Raw genomic sequence first — 21,402 nt, forward strand, 5'->3', positions numbered from 1 at the left:
CATCAAGTAAGGTATCAGGTGGGACAGTCTTCTGAGTCCAAAGACCAAAATACCTCAATGAATAAGTTTGATAACAGTATAGGAATGAACTTACCTGTGAGGATGCATAATTGTTTGTCCACATGCATTGCCGCTTCAAGGCTCCTTGCCAAAACGATGTTTGATGAAAATAAAAGAAAATATATGCAGTGAGCTTTGATATGTTCGTAGATGTTGCCAAAGAATTGCCCTATCGATGTCATTATCTGGCTGTTTATCGACTCCGTATTACTGATTTATGTGACATCGACCCGATGAGTGAGTCGCACAGACATAGGCATTTCTTTTTGTTACAAATTCTACTAAATTGTACATAAATGCTACAAGAACAACTAAATGTCTCCTTTCGCTCTCTTCAGCTATACCAATACCCACAACGACACCCTCTTCCGTGTTCACAACACCGCCTCCTGTATCACACATCAGCGTCTCTAGCAGCGGCACAACGTCATCTACAGCATCGTCCACCACACTTCTAGATGCTGCAGGTACAGGTAAGTGATCATGTCGGAGAGTCTAAGTCGCTGATAGAGTGAACACTTTTCTTATGTTTTTCATTAGTGAGTTTTCTAAAAGATTTTAGATGCTGATGGGAGTCGACAAAAATGCGAGTCTCATCGGACAACACACACACACACACACACACACACACGCGCGCGCGCGCGCGCACACACACACACACACACACACACACACACACACACACACACACACACACACACACACACACACACACACACACACACACACACACACACACACACACACAAAATATATGCAGTGAGCTTTGATATGTTCGCAGATGTTGCCAAAGAATTGCCCTATCGATGTCGTTATCTGGCTGTTTATCGACTCCGTATTACTGATTTATGTGACATCGACCTGATGAGTGAGTCGCACAGACATAGGCATTTCTTTTTGTTACAAATTCTACTGAATTTTACATAAATGCTACAAGAACAACTAAATGTCTACTTTCGCTCTCTTCAGCTATACCAATGCCCACAACGACTACCTCTTCCGTGTCCACAACATCGCCTCCTGTATCACACATCAGCGTCTCCAGCAGCGCCACATCGTCATCTACAACATCGTCCACCACACTTCTAGATGCTGCAGGTACAGGTAAATGATCATGTCGGGAGTCTGAGTCACTGATAGAGTGAACACATTTCTTACGTTTTTCATAAGCAAGTTTTCTAAAAGATGTTAGATGCTGATGGCAGTCGACAAAAATGCGAGTCTCATTGGTCAACATACATACATACATACACCGTGGTAGCTGGTTTTGTGATCTTTTTAGATATTTTGGGCGATGATGCATTCCACACACACACACACACACACACACACACACGCACGCACGCACGCACGCACGCACGCACGCACGCACGCACGCACGCACGCACGCACGCACGCACGCACGCACGCGCACGCACGCACACACACACACACACACACACAGACAGACAGACCTCTTCATAGTATGGTGCGACACAAGTGACCCTGTCGTATAAAGCGCCGCATTTGGGTTTTCGCATCTCTGTGGTGATTCTTGTATTTGTCAGCACATTCAAGCACATACCAATTCTCGTGGGTGTCGCCAAAGTAATAATGTGTCCAACAGTACATGTAGGTTCAAGTTCTGCCTGGTGCCTGTGGTTCAGGGTGATACAACTGAAATACTGTTCAAAGCAGACCTAAACCAAACTCACTCGCTTCTGTTGAAATTGACCAATTGATCGCAACTTGTTTAACGAGCCATTAATAGTTAAACATTAATTTTTATTAGAATAGCGAATCTATATCACCAATGTGTATCTTGAAATACAAATCAGTGGTAGTCTATGAAGACTGTTGGATTATGCGGCTGTCGTATGAGACACAACATAAATGCTATATAAGGGAATGAGAAAACACCAAATAACTTGAATTACACACAACTGCTTTTACATATTGTTTGCAAAAAGTATTCAAATATTATTTCTCACGATTCGCTTGTGAAAGACCACAAGTGGATTTAATAGAATTGACGAATGTTATTGATATGGTGAGTTTAGAAAATCTTGTTGTCTGATATACTGTAAATCTTGAAGTTAACGCGAGCTTGAATTAAATGCGAAAAATGCGAGTGGTCCTTGCTTGCATTAACGAAACTCCGCATTTATGTCTCCCAAATGACTATCAACAATAAGACGGCCTCACTGCACACTTTGGATAGCGGAAATACGAACTTGAATATAAACACAAACATGTTTATTCAGCAGCAGTTGTTACAAGTATATAACAATGCCATTCAAAGAATAGAAATTGTACAATTTGCAGTAGGTTTCACTTGACAAAAGAATCTCTATCAGCGTCTCAGTATTTTCACAAGCAAGGTTTTTTTGGGGGGGGGTTTGGGAGGTGGTTTGAAATACTAATTCTAATTCTAAAAAGGAATGGGCGAAATTTTATACTGGTGCCATAACGAAGCACTTGTCAGAAGCAAACCAAATACTATGTAACAGGATGAGGTAGGTGAGGTCCCGTTTTTGCCAACGGTAAATGTAAGAGCATTTCTTGTGCTGGATGCCACCGGTGATGGAGGATAGGCTCATCTTGTGTCATTTTCATTTACATTTGCACATTTGGGATTTCTGCCATGATCAAATAGAAAAGTTTGACTTATTGTGAAGCAGTCCGTGACACAAGAGTATTGTTCCACCAACGGTATCCTAAGACCAATGGTTTGGGAAATGACTTGACCCACCCTTCTGAAAATCCTTAAACTGAACCTTTCAATACAATTATCTTTACATTTAGTACTTTTAAATGTCCATAAGATGTAACTAATGAAATGAACAAAGCCTAGTTTTCATTCACATGAAGACTTACATGTATGATAATACTTTCTAGTCGCTTTGCCTAAATCCTGCAGATCATCTGGGCCAAAGGGAGCCTCATAGTTTTTGCCTTCATCCAGGTTAAAAGTTGGGAGTTGAATTACCTTAAAGAGTCTTGTGTCGTATGTTCTGTGGCAGGGCGTGGAGTTCAGCACTCTCACAGATGGGTCCCAGTAACTAATGATCAATAATCGATAACCCTCTTGTTGTAATGACGACGACTGTTGTGTTGTACGGACGATAACCCTGACATTATGCTGACGATGACTCTGGTGTTGTGCTGACGATTTCTCTCGTATTGTACTGATGGTGACTCTGGTGCTGTACTGATGATGACTCTGGTGTTGTACTGCCGATGACTCTGGTGTTGTACTGATGATGACTCTGGTGTTGTGCTGACGATGTCTCTGGTATTGTACTGATGGTGACTCTGGTATTGTACTGCCGATGACTCTGGTGTTGTACTGCCAATGACTCTGGTGTTGTGCTGACGATGTCTCTGGTATTGTACTGATGGTGACTCTGGTGTTGTGCTGACGATGTCTCTGGTATTGTACTGATGGTGACTCTGGTATTGTACTGACGATGACTCTAGTGTTGTACTGCCGATGTCTCTGGTGTTGTACTGCCGATGACTCTGGTGTTGTGCTGACGATGTCTCTGGTATTGTACTGATGGTGACTCTGGTATTGTACTGACGATGACTCTAGTGTTGTACTGCCGATGTCTCTGGTGTTGTACTGCCGATGACTCTGGTGTTGTGCTGACGATGTCTCTGGTATTGTACTGATGGTGACTCTGGTATTGTACTGATTATGACTCTAGTGTTGTACTGCCAATGGTGTTGTAATGACTAGTCAAGTCAAAGATGTTTATTGTATCAAAGGCCATCGGCCCATATACAAGTTCAGATAAATACAGTGGGTGAGAATTTACAGATTGGGAGATACAACAAACATTATATAAATATAACATTCATTTAACAATCGGTGATAATCATGAGGACTTTCTAGGGTGAGGTAATTAAAATTATGAATTTCCACTCAACATGTTATTTCGTAGTTCCATCCCATGTTTTACAAATAAAGACAGTTTAAACATTACATCGGCATCATTCGATGACAAAATAGAAACAAAAGCTATTCTACTCGTCTTAGATAAGAAACATTCTGGTATGTATTTAGTACGTTATTCTGCATAATAAGGACATTCAAAGGTAAAATGTATTTCGTCTTCTATTGCAGAGTTACAGAATGGACAAATTCTTTGTATTCTTTCAAGTGATATATTCCGTCCATAGTTAATCATAAGTTTTGACAAGCCAAGTCTGTATTTAATATATCCATTTCTTAGGTGACTATTTGTTAAAACTGATAGATATTTTTCTGGCTCTAATAGAGTCTTAAATGTTCTGTACAAATCATAACGTGAACTATTTTCCAAGTTGCATTGCCACCCTTGATAGAACATGTTTATTGCTATTTTACGAAAATCATTTAGAAATAAATGTTGATCACCAACAGATTGGTTAAGCCATATATACCCATATCCATGTGAGAATAATAGTGTCCTAATATGCGATACCCATGTAACCTTACCGATACTATCTAAATGAAAGAGCATGTTATAAGCTTTTTTCGGAAGCCGATGTTCTGGCATACGGATGATATTAAACCAATATTTTAAACACTTTATTTGTGAATTAATGTAAAGTGGGTATCTTCCACATTCTCCATATATCATATTATTTGGTGTTGCTATTCCAACGCGAAGAAACTTTTTACATGCCAGTAGGTGAATTCTTTCTAAACATTCATATCTTCGGTAACCCCACACTTCAGATCCATACAATAAAATTGGCTGTATTTGAGTATCAAATAATTTGAAAAATACTTTTGGAGTAATAACTCCAAGTTTATGTGAAACAGACATTATATTAAGTAAAGCTCGTTTCCCTCGCAGTGATAAGTCAGATACACATTTGTTCATATATAGTGTTGAATTAAACATTATGCCGAGATACTTATAACCATTAACTACATTAATTTGTTGTCCATTTAAGTACCATCTTTCCCTAAAATTTAAAGGACCCCCTTTTCTGAATACTATAATTTCTGTCTTATCTAAATTTACAGATAAATTCCATTCCTTAGTATATTTATCTAATACATTCAACTGATTCTGTAGACCAATAACAGTGTCAGATAGTAAAATAACATCATCGGCAAAAAGGAGCATAAGAAGTTCAAGGATGTCAGGATACATCTGTATACCATGCTTGCCGTTACTTGAGATTTCATAATATAATTCGCTTATGAAAAACGAAAATAACAGAGGACTCAGTATACATCCCTGACGTAAACCAGATGGGCAATCGATAAAATCAGTAACACCATAATCACTACGTACACATGACTTGATATTTAAATACATTGTAGTATATTAAACATCTTCCTTAAAGTTTGTAGTCCAGCTTTTCTTAAACAACACCATAATTTATAACGATCAACTGTATCAAATGCCTTTTTAAAATCAATATGACTATGACTCTGGTGTTGTGCTGACGATGTCTCTGGTGTTGTACTGCCGATGACTCTGGTGTTGTACTGATTCTAACTCTAGTGTTGTACTGCCGATGACTCTGGTCCTGTACTGATTATGACTCTAGTGTTGTGATGACGATGTTTCTGGTATTGTACTGATGGCGACTCTGGTGTTGTACTGACGATGATTTTCGACTCGTATCTTGTAGTTCCGATGCCTGCTATTCTGCTGTTTTATTTCAGATCCTGGTACCACCAGAGACAACGTCACCTCTATTATAACGCCGATCCTGGTGTCGTGTGTCGTCATCGTCGTTGTGCTCTGTGTTACAGTAGTTATTACCAGTTATATCAGGTGAGGAAATCTAGTCACAGCTCCTCACACCAGTCACGGAGAACCCACATATTGCCTTCTATAAACCGAGTAAACTAATATTTTACAGGAGCATGTTATTTTACGGCATAATTGTGTGTATCAATGTACTTGACAATTCAAGATCCGAAACGTTAGTTCAAAAGGTTACACGGTAGACGACATGTGGGGAACATTTCAAAGTTTGACGCATCACTGTGCAATGTAATGTCCGATGTAATTCCCTATTTTCCTGTGTTTGTTCAGATGAACACTTGACTTCTCTTTGTATGTGTGGGTGACGATGCTGGTGGAGGGGGATATTCTCACCTTTTCGAGAACACCTGGGCCAACTTGCACAAAGCGATCTTAGCGCTACATCTATTGTAAGCTTATTTTAAAGTATGGGAGTTACGATCATCTCAGCGCTAAGATCGCTTTGTGCAAGTGGGCCCTGGTATTATCACTATTTATTGTGATTCATATACACATAATTATGATTTAGTCAGAATCGTACAGTGGACTCGTTATGTCTCTAGTATTTACAAAGGGGCCTATTAGCATGCTGCGTTGTGTAACAAAATAACTTACTGTTTTATGCTGATTGCATGAGTGGAGGATCCAACCGGTAGAGCAGGACACACGTGCATTCACCCTTGTGGCGAATACCTGTTCCATTCATATACATGTCATTACTTGTTGCCTTTTAAGTCCAATGGAGTCTCTTTCGGCAGATAATCGAGACTGATTTTTCTCTGATGGGACGTATTAAATTTTCATTATACAATTGCAGTTGTCAATTAATGTGCCAATTTTAGATAAGAAGTTCTAGCTCATTCTCAAGTTAGTGGGACAGTGGTAACAGTCGTCATACCGAAGGCCTTTGTTTGTTTGTTTTCACACAACGGTATTATGTGTGAAATCCATGCTTTGTGTTTCCCATCGTGATTAACTGGAAAGAACATTTCACTGTTATTGACTGTAGGCAAGAATAAGGTTGGTTTAATTACAGTGGTATCAAGGTATTCTGCTGAATCTAAACCAGATTTTACGTTCATTCATTCTAGGAGACAACAGGGTCCAAACCATCAAGAAGAGAACAGAAACCAGTCTGAGAGGCACTATGCTGGTCTTGAATCCGGGCATGTCGATGGCGATTACTCAAGTCTAAACAGTGCATATGAGGAATTCCCTAATACATTGCCAGACCCTGCGCCCCCTAACACAACTGACAGCACTGGACACTCGCTCTAAGCTAATGAGGGGATCGAATAACAGAAACTTGAACCCTGTTCGTGTGGTGTACGCGAATGGTGCTGTACAGATGGAATAGAGACACGCCACCCTGCTAAACGATAATATAAAATAATAGTAACACTATCTGCGTTATACTTAGATGCGAATCTCTGCAAACATATGCAATAATGAGACAACCTTTATGAGAAGAAAGACTATAAATAAATTGGCAATTGGTTTACGTCGTGCGAAATACATCCGACAGACGAACATATATTGTATTTCGTGAGTAAACTTAGGTCTAAACAGTCAGTAGTGTTCAGTAAATATGTACATATGCATGTTATACTGTACATAGATATAGATTGTTGACATGCGACTTTGTGTTACAAACACAATAACATGGAGACAAAATCGTCACTACAGTTACGAAATGCTGAAGAAATCACACAACTTATAAGGTTTGAAGATTTTATAGTGAAACTGGAGGCAATCCGATCGCATAAAACTTTTCCTTGAAGGTGCATAGTGTGATTGTTGTATGGCGGGGCAGAAAGACGTTGTCGACCTGATCATTGTATTTTCTGAACATTTCTTCAAATGATTTCAAACTTTGGGAATAACAACTGAAGCCCGCAGTCTGCACCAGTTAATACTAAACGTACAGAACAATTGCTGGTATAAGAAAACATATATGGAAGTAAATCCACCATACCCTTTGTTTGTATATTGTGGATATCTGTTTCTTTATGTAATAACTATTTTTGGCATAGACTGTCAATCTTTTTTTTTCTTTTTCACCTGTTCTGTATTATACACACTCTCCTCATACTATTTGTTACCATGATGTATAATTTATGCAAACAACCCGACGTGATTGATTAAGACCTCTATATCTGTGAAACTGATACACAACACTTTTCACCCGCGAGCTTTGGTAAGCATATAGGTCCCCAGCAACAGAGGCTTGTCGGAAGAGGCGAGGCGACTGATGGGATCCAGTGGTCAGGCCCGGTGACTGTTCATTTCCTGTCACGTATGTCAAATGCGAGGATCGATGCTCATGATGTCAACCACTGGTTTGTCTGATCTAGACTCGATTATTTACAGACCTGGAGTATAACTGGAGTGTTGCGCAGTGCCTCGTTCAAAAACAAACAACAATCAGCCTGCACACATTTGTAATCGTACGTTAACTATATTCTTCATTATCATCTTTCACTCACAATAATACTTTCTGTTGCATATACCTTTAATCATGAACTCAGACACAAACTATTGACATACAACCAGCAATAAACATAAATCAGAAAAAAAGTTTCTGTTTCTTATTTGCTTATTGTTCACTTATTGTTGGAGCCAAATGTAAATACAATTTTCAACAGAAATTTCAGATTTGATTAGCAATGATTCCAGACAGAACCGTTGGAGTGGAAAGAAAATCAGGACATATCAAAACACAGCTAAAACTTAAAGCTAAGATCCCGAGCGAGCAGGCATAAAATAGACGTCGGGAAATCGGAAAATAACTTAAAATGAAAACTATAATCGCTACTTCATGTATATACATGTATTTAGAGACGCCATTCCTGTCATGTGCTGTTCATTTGCAATAATTGAGGAAAAGGTCGGCTTCAAATAATTTATTTCATATCCCTGTTGATTTGACAATAGTTGAATGCATTCATGTTTGTCTGCAGATTACATATATGCTGGCAGGTTTAATACAAGCAACCGGTGAATGCTATCGATATCATTATATTTTTATGAGCTACATTTGTAGACGGTGTTATGTTTTCCTCCTTTATAAATACTCAATATACGTCGGCCTTTACATCAACGTGACGTGACAGTATCAAACACTGATACTATGACTTGTGTACGCTATTTTCTACAACCGCATTCCAAGAAATGAGGAAACGTGATGTGACCTCCGCTATCCCGTTTCAGTGACAAAAACACCTACCAAGTGTTTAAATAATCGAGACAAATTATTCTCTGGCTTTGGCGTTTATATTTAATAATATAAGTTAACTAGGCGATATATAGTAAAGTACAATGAAGAACGAAGTATGGATTATTTCACGATAAAACATTGTTCTATCATGACGTCATTTCTGAAGATTTGAACATACGCTCGCAACTTGATGACGTCGTATATTGGACGACGCTAATTTTAGAGGGATGTGTATACTGAGTTGTTCCTCATAGGTGAAGCAGGGCAACCTAAATAAACGCGATGGCTGAACGATCACATTCAAAATTTGGAGAAATGTGACAATCTGTTTTGGGTGAAAAGGTACATCATAATGAGTCATCCTTATTTAAATACGGGTAAATGGCTTTAAAACGTGTACAATGTATTAACATGCTTAAGACTCTGTACAAAATGTTGATATCTCATACAAGAAATAAACGACTCGTGGTCGTTGTTTATCGTACATTAAAAAAAACAGTAGGGAGAATAAACCATTAGGGACACGGTGTTCAGAGCTGCGTACTAGAACCATATGATCAAGCATTCGAATCCCAGATTCTCCCTGATTATGTTTCTAGGTTTGTGAGGTCCATAACCGTATTCGAAAGTTTCACCAACACGGTTTGATATCAAAGACCTGTAGTCGTCTCTCATCAAGTTGAAACTTAATGTTGACTTAATGTTGTACTGAAAATGACACTGTTGTTCTACTTACGGTGACTCTGGTGTTGAAAAAACGATGACCAATTTGGTGTTAACGATGACACCGGTGTTGTAATGACGATGACTTTAAGTTTGTGCCAACGATTGCACCGGTGATGTACTGACGATTACTCTCATGTTGTGCTAACGATAGCTAGGTGATGTACTGACGATTACTCTCATGATGTGCAACGATAGCAAGGTGTTGTACTTACGATGACTCTCATGTTGTGCTAACGATAGCTAGGTGTTGTACTGACGATGACTCTCATGTTGTGCTAACGATAGCTAGGTGTTGTACTGATGATGACTCTCATGTTGTGCTAACGATAGCAAGGTGTTGTACTGACGATGACTCTCATGTTGTGCTAACGATAGCTAGGTGTTGTACTGATGATGACTCTCATGTTGTGCTAACGATGAAACCGGTGTTGTACTGACGATTACTCTCATGTTGTGCTAACGATGAAACCGGTGTTGTACTGACGATTACTCTCATGTTGTGCTAACGATAGCAAGGTGTTGTACTGATGATTACTCTCATGTTGTGCTAACGATGAAACCGGTGTTGTATTGACGATTACTCTCATGTTGTGCTAACGATAGCAAGGTGTTGTACTGATGATTACTCTCATGTTGTGCTAACGATGAAACCGGTGTTGTATTGACGATTACTCTCATGTTGTGCTTACGATAGCAAGGTGTTGTACTGACGATGACTCTCATTTTGTGCTAACTGTGAAACCGGTGTTGTACTGATGATTACTCTCATGTTGTGCTAACGATAGCAAGGTGTTGTACTGACGATGACTCTCATTTTGTGCTAACTGTGAAACCGGTGTTGTACTGGCGTTGTTTCTCGTCTTGTCCTCACGACGGTTCTTATATTGGCCTTACGATAACTTTGGTGTTGTACTGACGGTGTCTCTTATGTCGTGCTAACGATGAGTCTCATGTTGCACTGAGGATCGCTTTCATGTTGTGCTAACGATGATTCTGGTGTTGAACCGACGATGACTCTTATGTTGTGCTAACGGTGACTCTTATGCTGAACTGGGATGACTCTAGTGTTGTCCTGACGACTGCTCTCATGCTGTGCTAACGGTGACGTTGGTGTTGAAGTGACAATGACTCTGGTGTTGTTCTGACGACGACGCTCATGTGGTATCTGCGTGTTTGTGTATCATTGATTTCAGGGCTTAGTACGACCAAGGACGATGCCAGCTCTGTCATGGTACCGTGTGTCACCATCGTTGTCGTGGTCTGTGTTACTGTAGTTACTACCAGTTATGTCAGGTGAGAAAACCTAATCAATGCATGTCTCACTCTCAAGACACCCACAGTGAATACACTTACAACATCGCCTTCTACAGATAGTTCTGCCTAACAACAAGGAACAATATATCTTTTCACAGGAGTTATTAATTAACATGACACTTAAAAAAACCCAAAGAAAATGTTCAAAACAGTAGAAAGCAAGTACAAAATTGACGCATCAATGGTAATGTAAAACAAAGTAATGTCCAATGCAATTCCATAATCTGACTTGTGCAATATGTTTACGTGAACAATTGACTGCCTTTTCATGTGTTTATGATCGGTTCTCCTGGTGATGCAGGACACGTTCACCTTGTAGCGAACATCTTGTATCACCAATATTCTATACTGATTCATAAACACATGCTGTAGTTGGAATCTTGTGATTGTGGTGAAGGTATTTTCTCTAGTCTTTACAAATGGATATATTCCATCTAAGACTCAGTGAGACATCGCACTGGTTATAATCTGGAACATAACATATCGCTATATGAGTGTGAGTGAGTGAGATGGGTTTAACGCAGCTTTTAACAGTATTCCAATTATTTCACGATTATGATTATGACAGCTTACATTTTCCCGAGGCAAGGGAGTTAACTGACTATAAAAGTCGAACAAGGCTGGAATTACAATGCCCGGTCGTAGCCCCACCAGTGACTGTTCCGAGTTATGTCCCTTCGATGTCACCTTTATTGACCATTCAGATTCTATCTCTCATATCACGTGCATTTGCTTCAAACAAAATGGCGGCGCCCAGTCAAGATGATCTGATCGATAATTAAGATCTATATTGTAATTAAACCGGTCTTAACACGCGAAGTGCATCAAATCACTTGAGCACCTTAATTAAAAACATGAAAAGATTTGCAAAATATCTGTCGTTGCCCAGTTGACGGTACACATACCTTGCAAATTCTGCAGTCGAAAGAAAGTTAAATTCCGTGTTGTTCACTTATCGGATGTCTACGCGATTTTGATTGGACAATGCATAGACTCGTCAGTCCAACCAAAATGTAACTCCGGAATTCCAGCCTAGTTCGGCAAGGGTGGAAACTGGACTCAGTTAACGCCCTTGCCTCGGGAAGAATAGACTGTATGGCGAGAGCGATTAGTTCCAATAGACAACTTTTCCTTTTATGTCGAGCAATATTCAAACAGCTCCAACCTTTGCTGCCTACAGTTCACAACTTTTGAGGTACAATCATGTTCTTTTTCCCAAGATTTGGACGGCTCTTCCTCAAAAGTTGTTTGACCAGGGCCACAACACTTAAGGCCTTAGTAAACTATTCTAAAAGTTTTATGGTCGACATGCGAAGGACATTTCTATATTTGATGCAGTTCCCTATTTTGACTTGTACCATATGTTCCGGTGAGAGTTCAGGCCAGCAATGGGGGCTTGCCTTTGTATGTCGTTTTGGTGGAGGATACGCTCACCAAATACCTCGTATCTGCACCAGTTGATACTGATTCACAAACACATGATTAGGATTTCGCATGAATATGGTAATGGCTTTGTCGTGTTTATCTGTGAGTTGCATAAGGGGACCATTATGGATATTCATTAATATTAATTCCATTTTGCCCACTTTGTTTTGTTATGAATCTTGTGTCGATATCGAATGGTTATGATTCAGGTTGGAGTTTACTGGAACAAAAGACATTGTCTTCTTTGTTCTTTTGTTTGTGGATGTGACTCACAGTAGTTGAAATCTATTTCGGGGTTTTCAGGTTAACAAACACGAATAAGTTTGTTCTAAAAGATATTCGTAAAACGCTGACATTCCCACAGGCATTTCAGTCATATTGGGGACGGACAATTTGACATGGAGAATATGGAGTCAAGATATTTTTTAGAGCTACATCTATAAAACCATGAGACTAATTTAAAAAAAATCATTTTACAACAATGCATTTTGGTGGCAGATAATTTCTTCATTTTCAAAAAGTATGATTATAATTTTCAAGCATCTTCTGGGACAGTTTATTTGATTTCGATAAAACCCCAGACCCTCCCCCTCCTCCCCCCCCCCCCCCCAAAAAAAAAAAGAAAAAAAAAAGAGAAATGATCGGTCTCTGAATGTCATAAATATATCATTGACTTCTCATACATAAGTAACTATATATAAAACAGGGGGCACGGGTGGCCCAGTCGTCTAAGACGCCGCAATTTGCTATGCAGAGTTGCGTCCCTTGGGCACGCCAGAAACCTATGATTGTGGGTTCGAATCCCGGTTCGCCCTAATTGTGCTTCTAGGTTTGTCAGCACCATACCCGTGGTCGTGGGTTTCACCGAAGTGGTAAACGTCTGAGACCTGCATCACTTAGGGCTTTCCTCACACACTAAGCTGACACGCCGCGATATAACTGGAATACTGTTAAAAGCGGCGTTAAACCAACTCACTCACTATATATATAACCTACGAATGTTTTCTATGCAATGGGTAAATAAAACCAGAGCAGACTTTTGCAACATAGAAAGCACATGCATTGACTGTCAGGTCATGAACATGTATTACTCACTTTGATAAATAAAAACATAAATCCCCATCCCCGTAGCTATAACGCAGGGCTAGGATAAAGCACATTTTATAAAGGTAGTTTCATTTCAATGTTGTGAATATCACTTTTGTAACACGTAAGACTTAATCCGTCGATAAAACGCAACTAGCTTCCTCGTTTCTGAACCAAAGAGAAACTGATTTACAAACAAACAATTTCCTTGTTAGTTTTAAACGTGTTTACGTTTTAATGTAACCCAGTACATTGCCTTATAATTATAAAATGTTTTGGAAGTAACAAGCTAAACATTAAAATATAAATAAAAGCGACAAAACCCTTTCCGTATTCATAAGAAATCTCTGCTAAGATATTGTACGATTCCGACTATGTCATGAGCATGTGTCTATGAATCACTATCAAATAGTGGTGATACGTGGTGTTCGCGAAAACACATGCAAACGCAACTCAGTTGTTTATCTAAAATACACGGGAACATATTGTACAAGTCAAAATAGCCTTAGGTTTGGTAACTCCCAATCTGATGACTGACATTGGGGGAGTACCCGGGTTTGCTACCAGGAATACAGACCCTCTGACAATCTGGGTAATGCAGAAGGCTGCAGTACTAGTGTTGGGGAGTCTTCACATTCTACGAAAAGTTCTGGTTGGGTTCGACTAGCTATAGGCAGCGCTTCCTTGGAGAAGTCCCATTCGCTGTCTGGGCTGCGTGTAGAGGGGGCAAAGGCCCTAAGCTGATGATGAGCCTAACCAGTCTGACTGTGCCAGGATCACCCAAACCCTCTTTGCTTTTTTATATTTTAATCTGTACAAAATAATAACAATAATAATACTAATACTACTAATAATAATAACTAATTTGAGATTATAAGGATACCCACATTCCCTGACTTATTCCCAAAAATTACGTCATTTAGAATTCATAAGCTGTCACTTATTACAATTTCCTATGAATAGTCTTACTTTCTGTTATACATTTTCCAACTTCTAGAATAGCAATATTATATTTCATAACGTGTGACAATATATTCGTGTGTTCAAAGGATGACAAATTTATACGATAAATTGTGACGTCACATGACAATCATTTACCTGAATGTATGCAATAGGGTTTATGAATTCACCCGACTGCCTGTACATGTTGTGCAACGAAACCGGAATATGAAAATAAAATGTTTGTAAAGAATTATTCATTATAACTTATTGAATATGCACATACCGCAGCAGTGTGTGTGGTAACAGAGCCACTACCGTCCATGGTGAGGCAGAGCGGGGTGGATTCCATCTTCAACTGTGAACTGGTAGACTCGGTCTGCAAACAGGGAGGGACGCACCAAGCGAGGATGGAACACACCGTTATCTTTGTCGCTGTGATCTGCCTGTCTCACGGTATGTATCATTTCCTTCCGTGTTTATTTTTCAAACTGAAGACTGCATTGTGGGGAAAATACAAACAAAACTTGTTGACACAGTATTACTCATCAATACAAATGACAATACACACATCCACTTCACTCACGGCAAGTTACATCCCGGCATGAACCAGTGGTGGGGCGGTGTGTGTGTGTGTGTGTGTGTGTGTGTGTGTCTGTGTGTGTGTGTGTGTGTGTGTGTGTGTGTGTGTGTGTGTGTGTGTGTGTGTGTGTGTGTGTGTGTGTGTGTGTGTGTGTGTCTGGAGTGTGTGGGTTTGGTGTGTGTGTGTGTGTGTGTGTGTGTGTGTGTGTGTGTGTGTGTGTGTGTGTGTGTGTGTGTGTGTGTGTGTGTGTGTGTGTGTGGAGTGTGTGGGTTTGGTGTGTGTGTGTGTGTGTGTGTGGGTGGGTGTGTGGAGTGTGTGAGTTTGGTGTGTGTGTGTGTGTGTGGAGTGTGTGGGTTTGGTGTGTGTGTGTGTGTGTGGAGTGTGTGTGTGTGTGTGTGTGGAGTGTGTGTGTGGGTTTGGTGTGTGTGTGTGTGTGTGTGTGTGTGTGTGTGTGTGGAGTGTGGGATGGTGTGGGTGTGGGTTTGGTGTGTGTGTGTGTGTGTGGAGTGTGTGGGTTTGGTGTGTGTGTGTATGTGTGGAGTGTGTGTGTGTTTGGTGTGTGTGTGTGTGTGTGTGTGTGTGTGTGTGTGTGTGTGTGTGTGTGTGTGTGTGTGTGTGGAGTGTGTGTGTGTGTGTGTGGAGTGTGTGTGTGTGTGTGTGTGTGGGGGGGGTTTTTGTGTGTGTGTGTGTGAGTGTGTGGGTTTGGTGTGTGTTTCGTGTGTGGAGTGTGTGGGGTGTGGGATGGTGTGTGTGTGTGTGGAGTGTGTGGGTTTGGTGTGTGTGTGTGTGTGTGGAGTGTGTGGGTTTGGTGTGTGTGTGTGGGGGGGTTTGGTGTGTGTGTGTGTGTGTGTGTGTGTGTGTGCGTTTGGTGTGTGTGTGTTTCGTGTGTGTGTGTGTGTGTGTGTGGAGTGTGTGGGTTTGGTGTGTGTGTGTGTGTGTGTGTGAGTGTGTGAGTGTGGGTTTGGTGTGTGTGTGTGTGGAGTGTCTGGGGTGTGGGATGGTGTGTGTGTGTGTGTTTGTGGAGTGTGTGGGTTTGGTGTGTGTGTGTGTGTGTGGAGTGTGTGGGTTTGGTGTGTGTGTGTGTGTGGGTGGGTTTAGTGTGTGTGTGTGTGGAGTGTGTGAGTTTGGTGTGTGTGTGTGTGTGGAGTGTGTGGGTTTGGTGTGTGTGTGTGTAGTGTGTGTGTGTGGAGTGTGTGGGTTTGGTGTGTGTGTGTGGGTTTGGTGTGTGTGTGTGTGTGTGTGTGTGTGGAGTGTGTGTGTGTGGAGTGTGTGTGGGTTTGGTGTGTGTGTGTGGGTTTGGTGTGTGTGTGTGTGTGTGTGTGTGTGTCTGTCTGTCATGAGTGTGTGGGTTTGGTGTGTGTGTGTGGGTTTGGTGTGTGTGTGTGTGTGTGTGTGTGTGTGTGTGTGTGTGTGTGTGTGTGTGTGTGTGTGTGTGTGTGTGTGTGTGTGTGTGTGTGTGTGGGTTTGGTGTGTGTGTGTGTGTGGAGTGTGTGGGTTTGGTGTGTGTGTGTGTGTGTGTGTGTGTGTGTGGGTATGGTGTGTGTGTGTGTGTGTGTGTGTGGGTTTGGTGTGTGTGTGGAGTGTGTGTGTTTCGTGTGTGTGTGTGTTTGTGGAGTGTGTGGGTTTGGTGTGTGTGTGTGGAGTGTGTGGGTTTGGTGTGTGTGTGTTTGGAGTGTCTGGGGTGTGGGATGGTGTGTGTGTGTGTGTGTGTTTGTGTGTTTGTGTGTGTGTGTTTGTGTGTGTGTGTGTGTGTGTGTGGAGTGTCTGGGGTGTGGGATGGTGTGTGTGTGTGTGTGTGTGTGTGTGTTTTTGTGTTTGGTGTGTGTGTGTGTGTTTGGTGTGTGTGTGGAGTGTGTGTGTTTCGTGTGTGTGTTTCTTGTGTGGAGTGTGTGGGTTTGGTGTGTGTGTGTGTGTGTGTGGAGTGTGTGGGTTTGGTGTGTGTGTGTGTGGAGTGTCTGGGGTGTGGGATGGTGTGTGTGTGTGTGTGTTTGTGTGTTTGTGTGTGTGTGTTTGTGTGTTTGTGTGTGTGTGTGTGTGTGTGTGTGTGTGTGTGTGTGTGTGTGTGTGTGTGTGTGTGTGTGTGTGTGTGTGTGTGTGTGTGTGTTTGTGTGTGTGTGTGTGTGTGTCGAATGCACCTTCACTGGACAATGGCCTTAAACAAACCTATGCGCTTACCTTGCCTTTCATTTGAATACTTAAGATAATTGAAATGACTTTTTTACTACAGTATCCACAGCATCCGCTGCATCAACAACTGAAAACGACCAAGCCTCAGTTACAACATTAAATACTACGACACAGGTGACCACAGCATCGGACACGACATCTACAGAGAACACGGCACCCGTAACCACATCATCGCCCAAAATATCTAAAGAGACTACAAAACCAGCTACCACGGCACCGGCGACCACAACAACGACCATTACATCTACAAAGATCACAACATTGATTACTACGGCAGCGGTGACCACAACATCGCCCATTATATCTACAGGGATCCCAACACCAGGTAATACTGTCATCATGTACGATGACTTCGAAAGCAGTAAGCTCCAAGTCAGCAAGAAACAAAACAGGAACCACATCATTATATATGAGCACAACATTACATGCTGCAACACTAGAGATAGGTATAGTTTACACAATTTTATTACTTGTCGGTAATACGTGATGCGACCCGTGAAGATCCGGAGAGGAATAGGTCTTCAGCAACCCATGCTTACTGTAAAAGGTGACTAAGCTTGTCGTAAGAGGCGACTAACGGGATCGGGTGATCAGGCTCGTTGAATTGGTCGCTGCATATCCCAATTGCGTGAAAGGATGCACATGATGTCAATCATTTGATTGTCTGGTCCAGACTCGATTATCTATTGCTGAGTGCGGCGTTAAGCAACACACAAACAAACAAGAATACACGATGCAGGTGTGTACGTCAAAGCTGGAATAGTGCTGCACTGAGAACGCATAATATTTTGCAGACAGCGAAACACAGCATATCGGTCATACTGGAACATCTGGCCCAACGTGCCACACATTTCAATAAACTGAAACTTATTTATTAGCCGTTACATTTTATACGGGGACCACACCAGATACCTCGAAATCAACAACTACCGTTGTACCGGTTGCAAACTCATCCATCTTCAAACATACTATACTTGCTCCGAGTGGTATGATCTCAAACTTTCAACGCACGCCTTTTTACGCTATTTGACTCTGTCAATAGTTGCTACTACGTCCACTACTTTCATACACAGTTGGAGCCCGTTCGACAACATTTTCACGAACGTATTGAGAACTAGTTTAGTGTGATGGGGGTATCAGGTCTGCCATAAGTGACTGAGTGAGTGAGTACGGTTTTACACGGCTTTTGGCAATATTCCAATATCACGGCGGGGGACACCAGAAATGGGCTTCACACATTATACCAATGTGGGAAATCGAAAACGGGTCTTCGTCGTCCATCTCATTAAACAATGTTCAAATCGCAATATTTGAGTAATGGGAGGATTTGGCATTGTGCTCGACATGAATGATGTCGTTAAACGTACTATGTTAGGTCTAGCGTTGTTGTGTTTGTTTATTTGCTGTTTAATGCCGCACTCAGCAATATTCCAGCTATATGGCGGAAATGTGTAAATAATCGTGCCTTTTTAACGTTACACTGACATTAACGAAAGGCCGTATGAGTAACCACAGTCGTACAATCATCTTTCTCCTGACAAATACTAAATAATTTATAACTGAAACTTGGTTGCAATTTCCTCTAACTATTTGTGTTGAATTATATCATCGAAAAGCTAAATCACATGCTTCTAATGGTAGTGACATTAAGACTTTGTGTCACTGATGTTCGCGCCATGTATGTGTTGTGTTATACTATGTTGTGTTCTGTGTTGTAAAGTGTTCTCTCTGTTGGTATTTTCAGGGTGCCGTACAACATGTACCTGTGCCTGTGACAATGCTGCACTAACGACGGCTGCGGTGTTGTTATTCGTCGCTGTCGTCGTCATCTGTGCAACAACAGTTACAATCACTCTTGTCAGGTATGTCATTACGACTTTTGTATAGCCTGAGAGTAAAAACATGTCAATGTATAGGCTTAATATTACAGAATGGGTAAAACATGTCTACATTCAACAAAGTAAAGATAATGTATGGATAACAACTTCTTTATTTACAGTAATTTAGGCGTCGTTACGGTATAGATCCTTATACCGTTGTCAAGCAAGGCTGCAAGGCTCTATAAATTATTTCTACTTTGTCATCCGTCAACTTCTAAGTAATGCCTGTCAAACAATTCATGTCCATATACAGGCTTAATCTTACAGTAACAGTGAAAACACGTCCATACATAAGTGTCCCTCTCACTGTAAGTGTACATAATTATCCAGACAAGAGAAAAGTGCATTCTCCTGTACAGATAACTCTAGCTCCATAGCAGGTTACATTATAATTGCTCATTAGGGGCGGTCGGGTAGCCTAGTGGTTAAAGCGTTCGTTCGTCACGCCGAAGACCCGGGTTCGATTCCCGACATGGGTACGATGTGTGAAGCCCATTTCTGGTGTCCCCCGCCGTGATATTGCTGGAATATCGCTAAAAGCGGCGTAAAACCATACACACTCACTCACAGTCACTATAATTGCTCATTCAAATATAATGATTGTCGTTACTCAATAAATGGTGCCAAGTGACTCAGATATTAATTAAGTATACAAGAATAATTCTTTTGTTTATGGGTTTCTATGGGATTTCCTCACCTCTCCCCATCCCCCTTCCCACAAACACGTATACACATTAAATTAACACGCTGAGACAACTGAAATACTTCTCAAGCAGCGATAAAACCCAATTAATCTTATATTTACAGGAAACGACAAGGAACAACCAGAATCAATTCTGAAAAATCTGAGCCATGCTTTTCAGAGATAATGTTGAAAGATTTGGAGGGAGACCATATTTACGGATCATTGTGTCACGAGAAAAACCGAAGTGGAAAAGGTTCACCTTGAATCACCCAGTGCTGGTGTTCGCCCTGCTGATTCATTCTTTGTTTTATTTGGAGAAGACCACAGTTACACAATCTCACAAAGCAGATTTAGAACACGCATGGGATTTAATCGCATGTTGTATGCCACGCTTGTTAAGTTACACTCAAGGTATATTCGTAAAAATATTTTTGTTCTGTGCGAGAATGATATTATAATCTAGATAAAGCCAAATTAATTTGAATACATTACTATGTATATCATTAATGATTTCTATTTTGGAACTGTTATCAACAGGACGCAATAATATGTTGTGATGTCTTTTCCGTGTACTTTTCATTGTTTCTGATTTTGTACATGTTATCGACCACGTTGGGCGATATTTCCTCAGATTTCAACAATTGGTATGTTACAAACAGTGTTCTATGTGAACTAACTGTACATATGTTATATTACACATTTATATACCGCAGGTATCCAGGTACTTGTATCTAATCAAATGCGTTGTTTTGTTCCCCAACCATTGGATTCCTTTGCATTCCACTTCTCATTCTCAAGTCTCTGGGGAGTATACAGCCCACGCTGCCAACGGGCGCAAGAAGGTGTTTACATCCACCGCACCTACCGGGTACCCATTACCTGCTGGGTGAACAGAGGCACATTTGAACGAAGTCACTTGCCCAGGGTGACGACCACACGTTTTGACACGTGTGTATGTACGCATTCGTGTTTCCGCTATCTGGTTTTCAACCATCGGACGAGTGGGTTGTTTTGAGCGCACAGGGTGAATGTAATGTACACCTGTAGTTATGTTCGAGTAAGTATGTACTACAGACACACTTGGAAATTCAAACCGTTTATATTGTCTTTCAGTCAGCAAGAAAAACTACCACTTAATGAACCGTGACATGCAAGAAGGTAAATAAATATAACCTGAAAAACCTTATGATGATAATTTGTTTCATAATCTTTGGATTAAAGTTTATGCATGCAGCAAAATTTAGGATCATACATTTATACTTAGATGAAGCAATTCTTTGTTCATCATATACTTTCCAGAAAATAGGTGTTCGTAGGCGACCTGTAAATAATTGACTCAACCCCAAGCAATCCAGTGACTGGGGGCACGGGTGGCCCAGTCGTCTAAGGCGCCGCGAGTTGCGTCCCTTGGGCACGCCAGAAACCAATGATTGTGGGTTTGAATCCTGGTTCGTCACAATTGTGCTTCTAGGTTTGTCAGCACCATACCCGTGGTCGTGGGTATCACCGAAGTGGTAAACGTCTGAGATCTGCATCACTTCGGTCTTTCCTCCCACATTAAGCTG

General features: G+C 41.0%; 2 protein-coding genes across 2 annotated transcripts; both read left to right on the forward strand.

Moving 5' to 3' along the window:
* The first annotated feature begins 112 nt into the window (after positions 1-112).
* LOC125380992 lies at positions 113-8,733 on the forward strand. Its single transcript, XM_048396822.1, has 4 exons — positions 113-533; positions 1,030-1,164; positions 5,711-5,822; positions 6,887-8,733. Exons 2-4 carry the CDS (start codon positions 1,038-1,040, stop codon positions 7,071-7,073), a joined length of 426 nt encoding a protein of 141 aa, XP_048252779.1. The 5' UTR covers positions 113-533; positions 1,030-1,037; the 3' UTR covers positions 7,074-8,733.
* Positions 8,734-14,667: 5,934 nt separating this feature from the next.
* On the forward strand, positions 14,668-21,202 carry LOC124121916 (spore coat protein SP96-like). The gene is made up of 4 exons (XM_046485044.2): positions 14,668-14,958; positions 17,313-17,597; positions 19,017-19,134; positions 19,960-21,202. Exons 1-4 carry the CDS (start codon positions 14,826-14,828, stop codon positions 20,099-20,101), a joined length of 678 nt encoding a protein of 225 aa, XP_046341000.2. The 5' UTR covers positions 14,668-14,825; the 3' UTR covers positions 20,102-21,202.
* The last annotated feature ends 200 nt before the right edge of the window (positions 21,203-21,402 follow it).

The sequence above is a fragment of the Haliotis rufescens genome, unplaced genomic scaffold (genome assembly GCF_023055435.1).
Source record: "Haliotis rufescens isolate VD_foot unplaced genomic scaffold, xgHalRufe1.0.p SCAF_16, whole genome shotgun sequence".
NCBI lineage: Eukaryota > Metazoa > Mollusca > Gastropoda > Lepetellida > Haliotidae > Haliotis > Haliotis rufescens.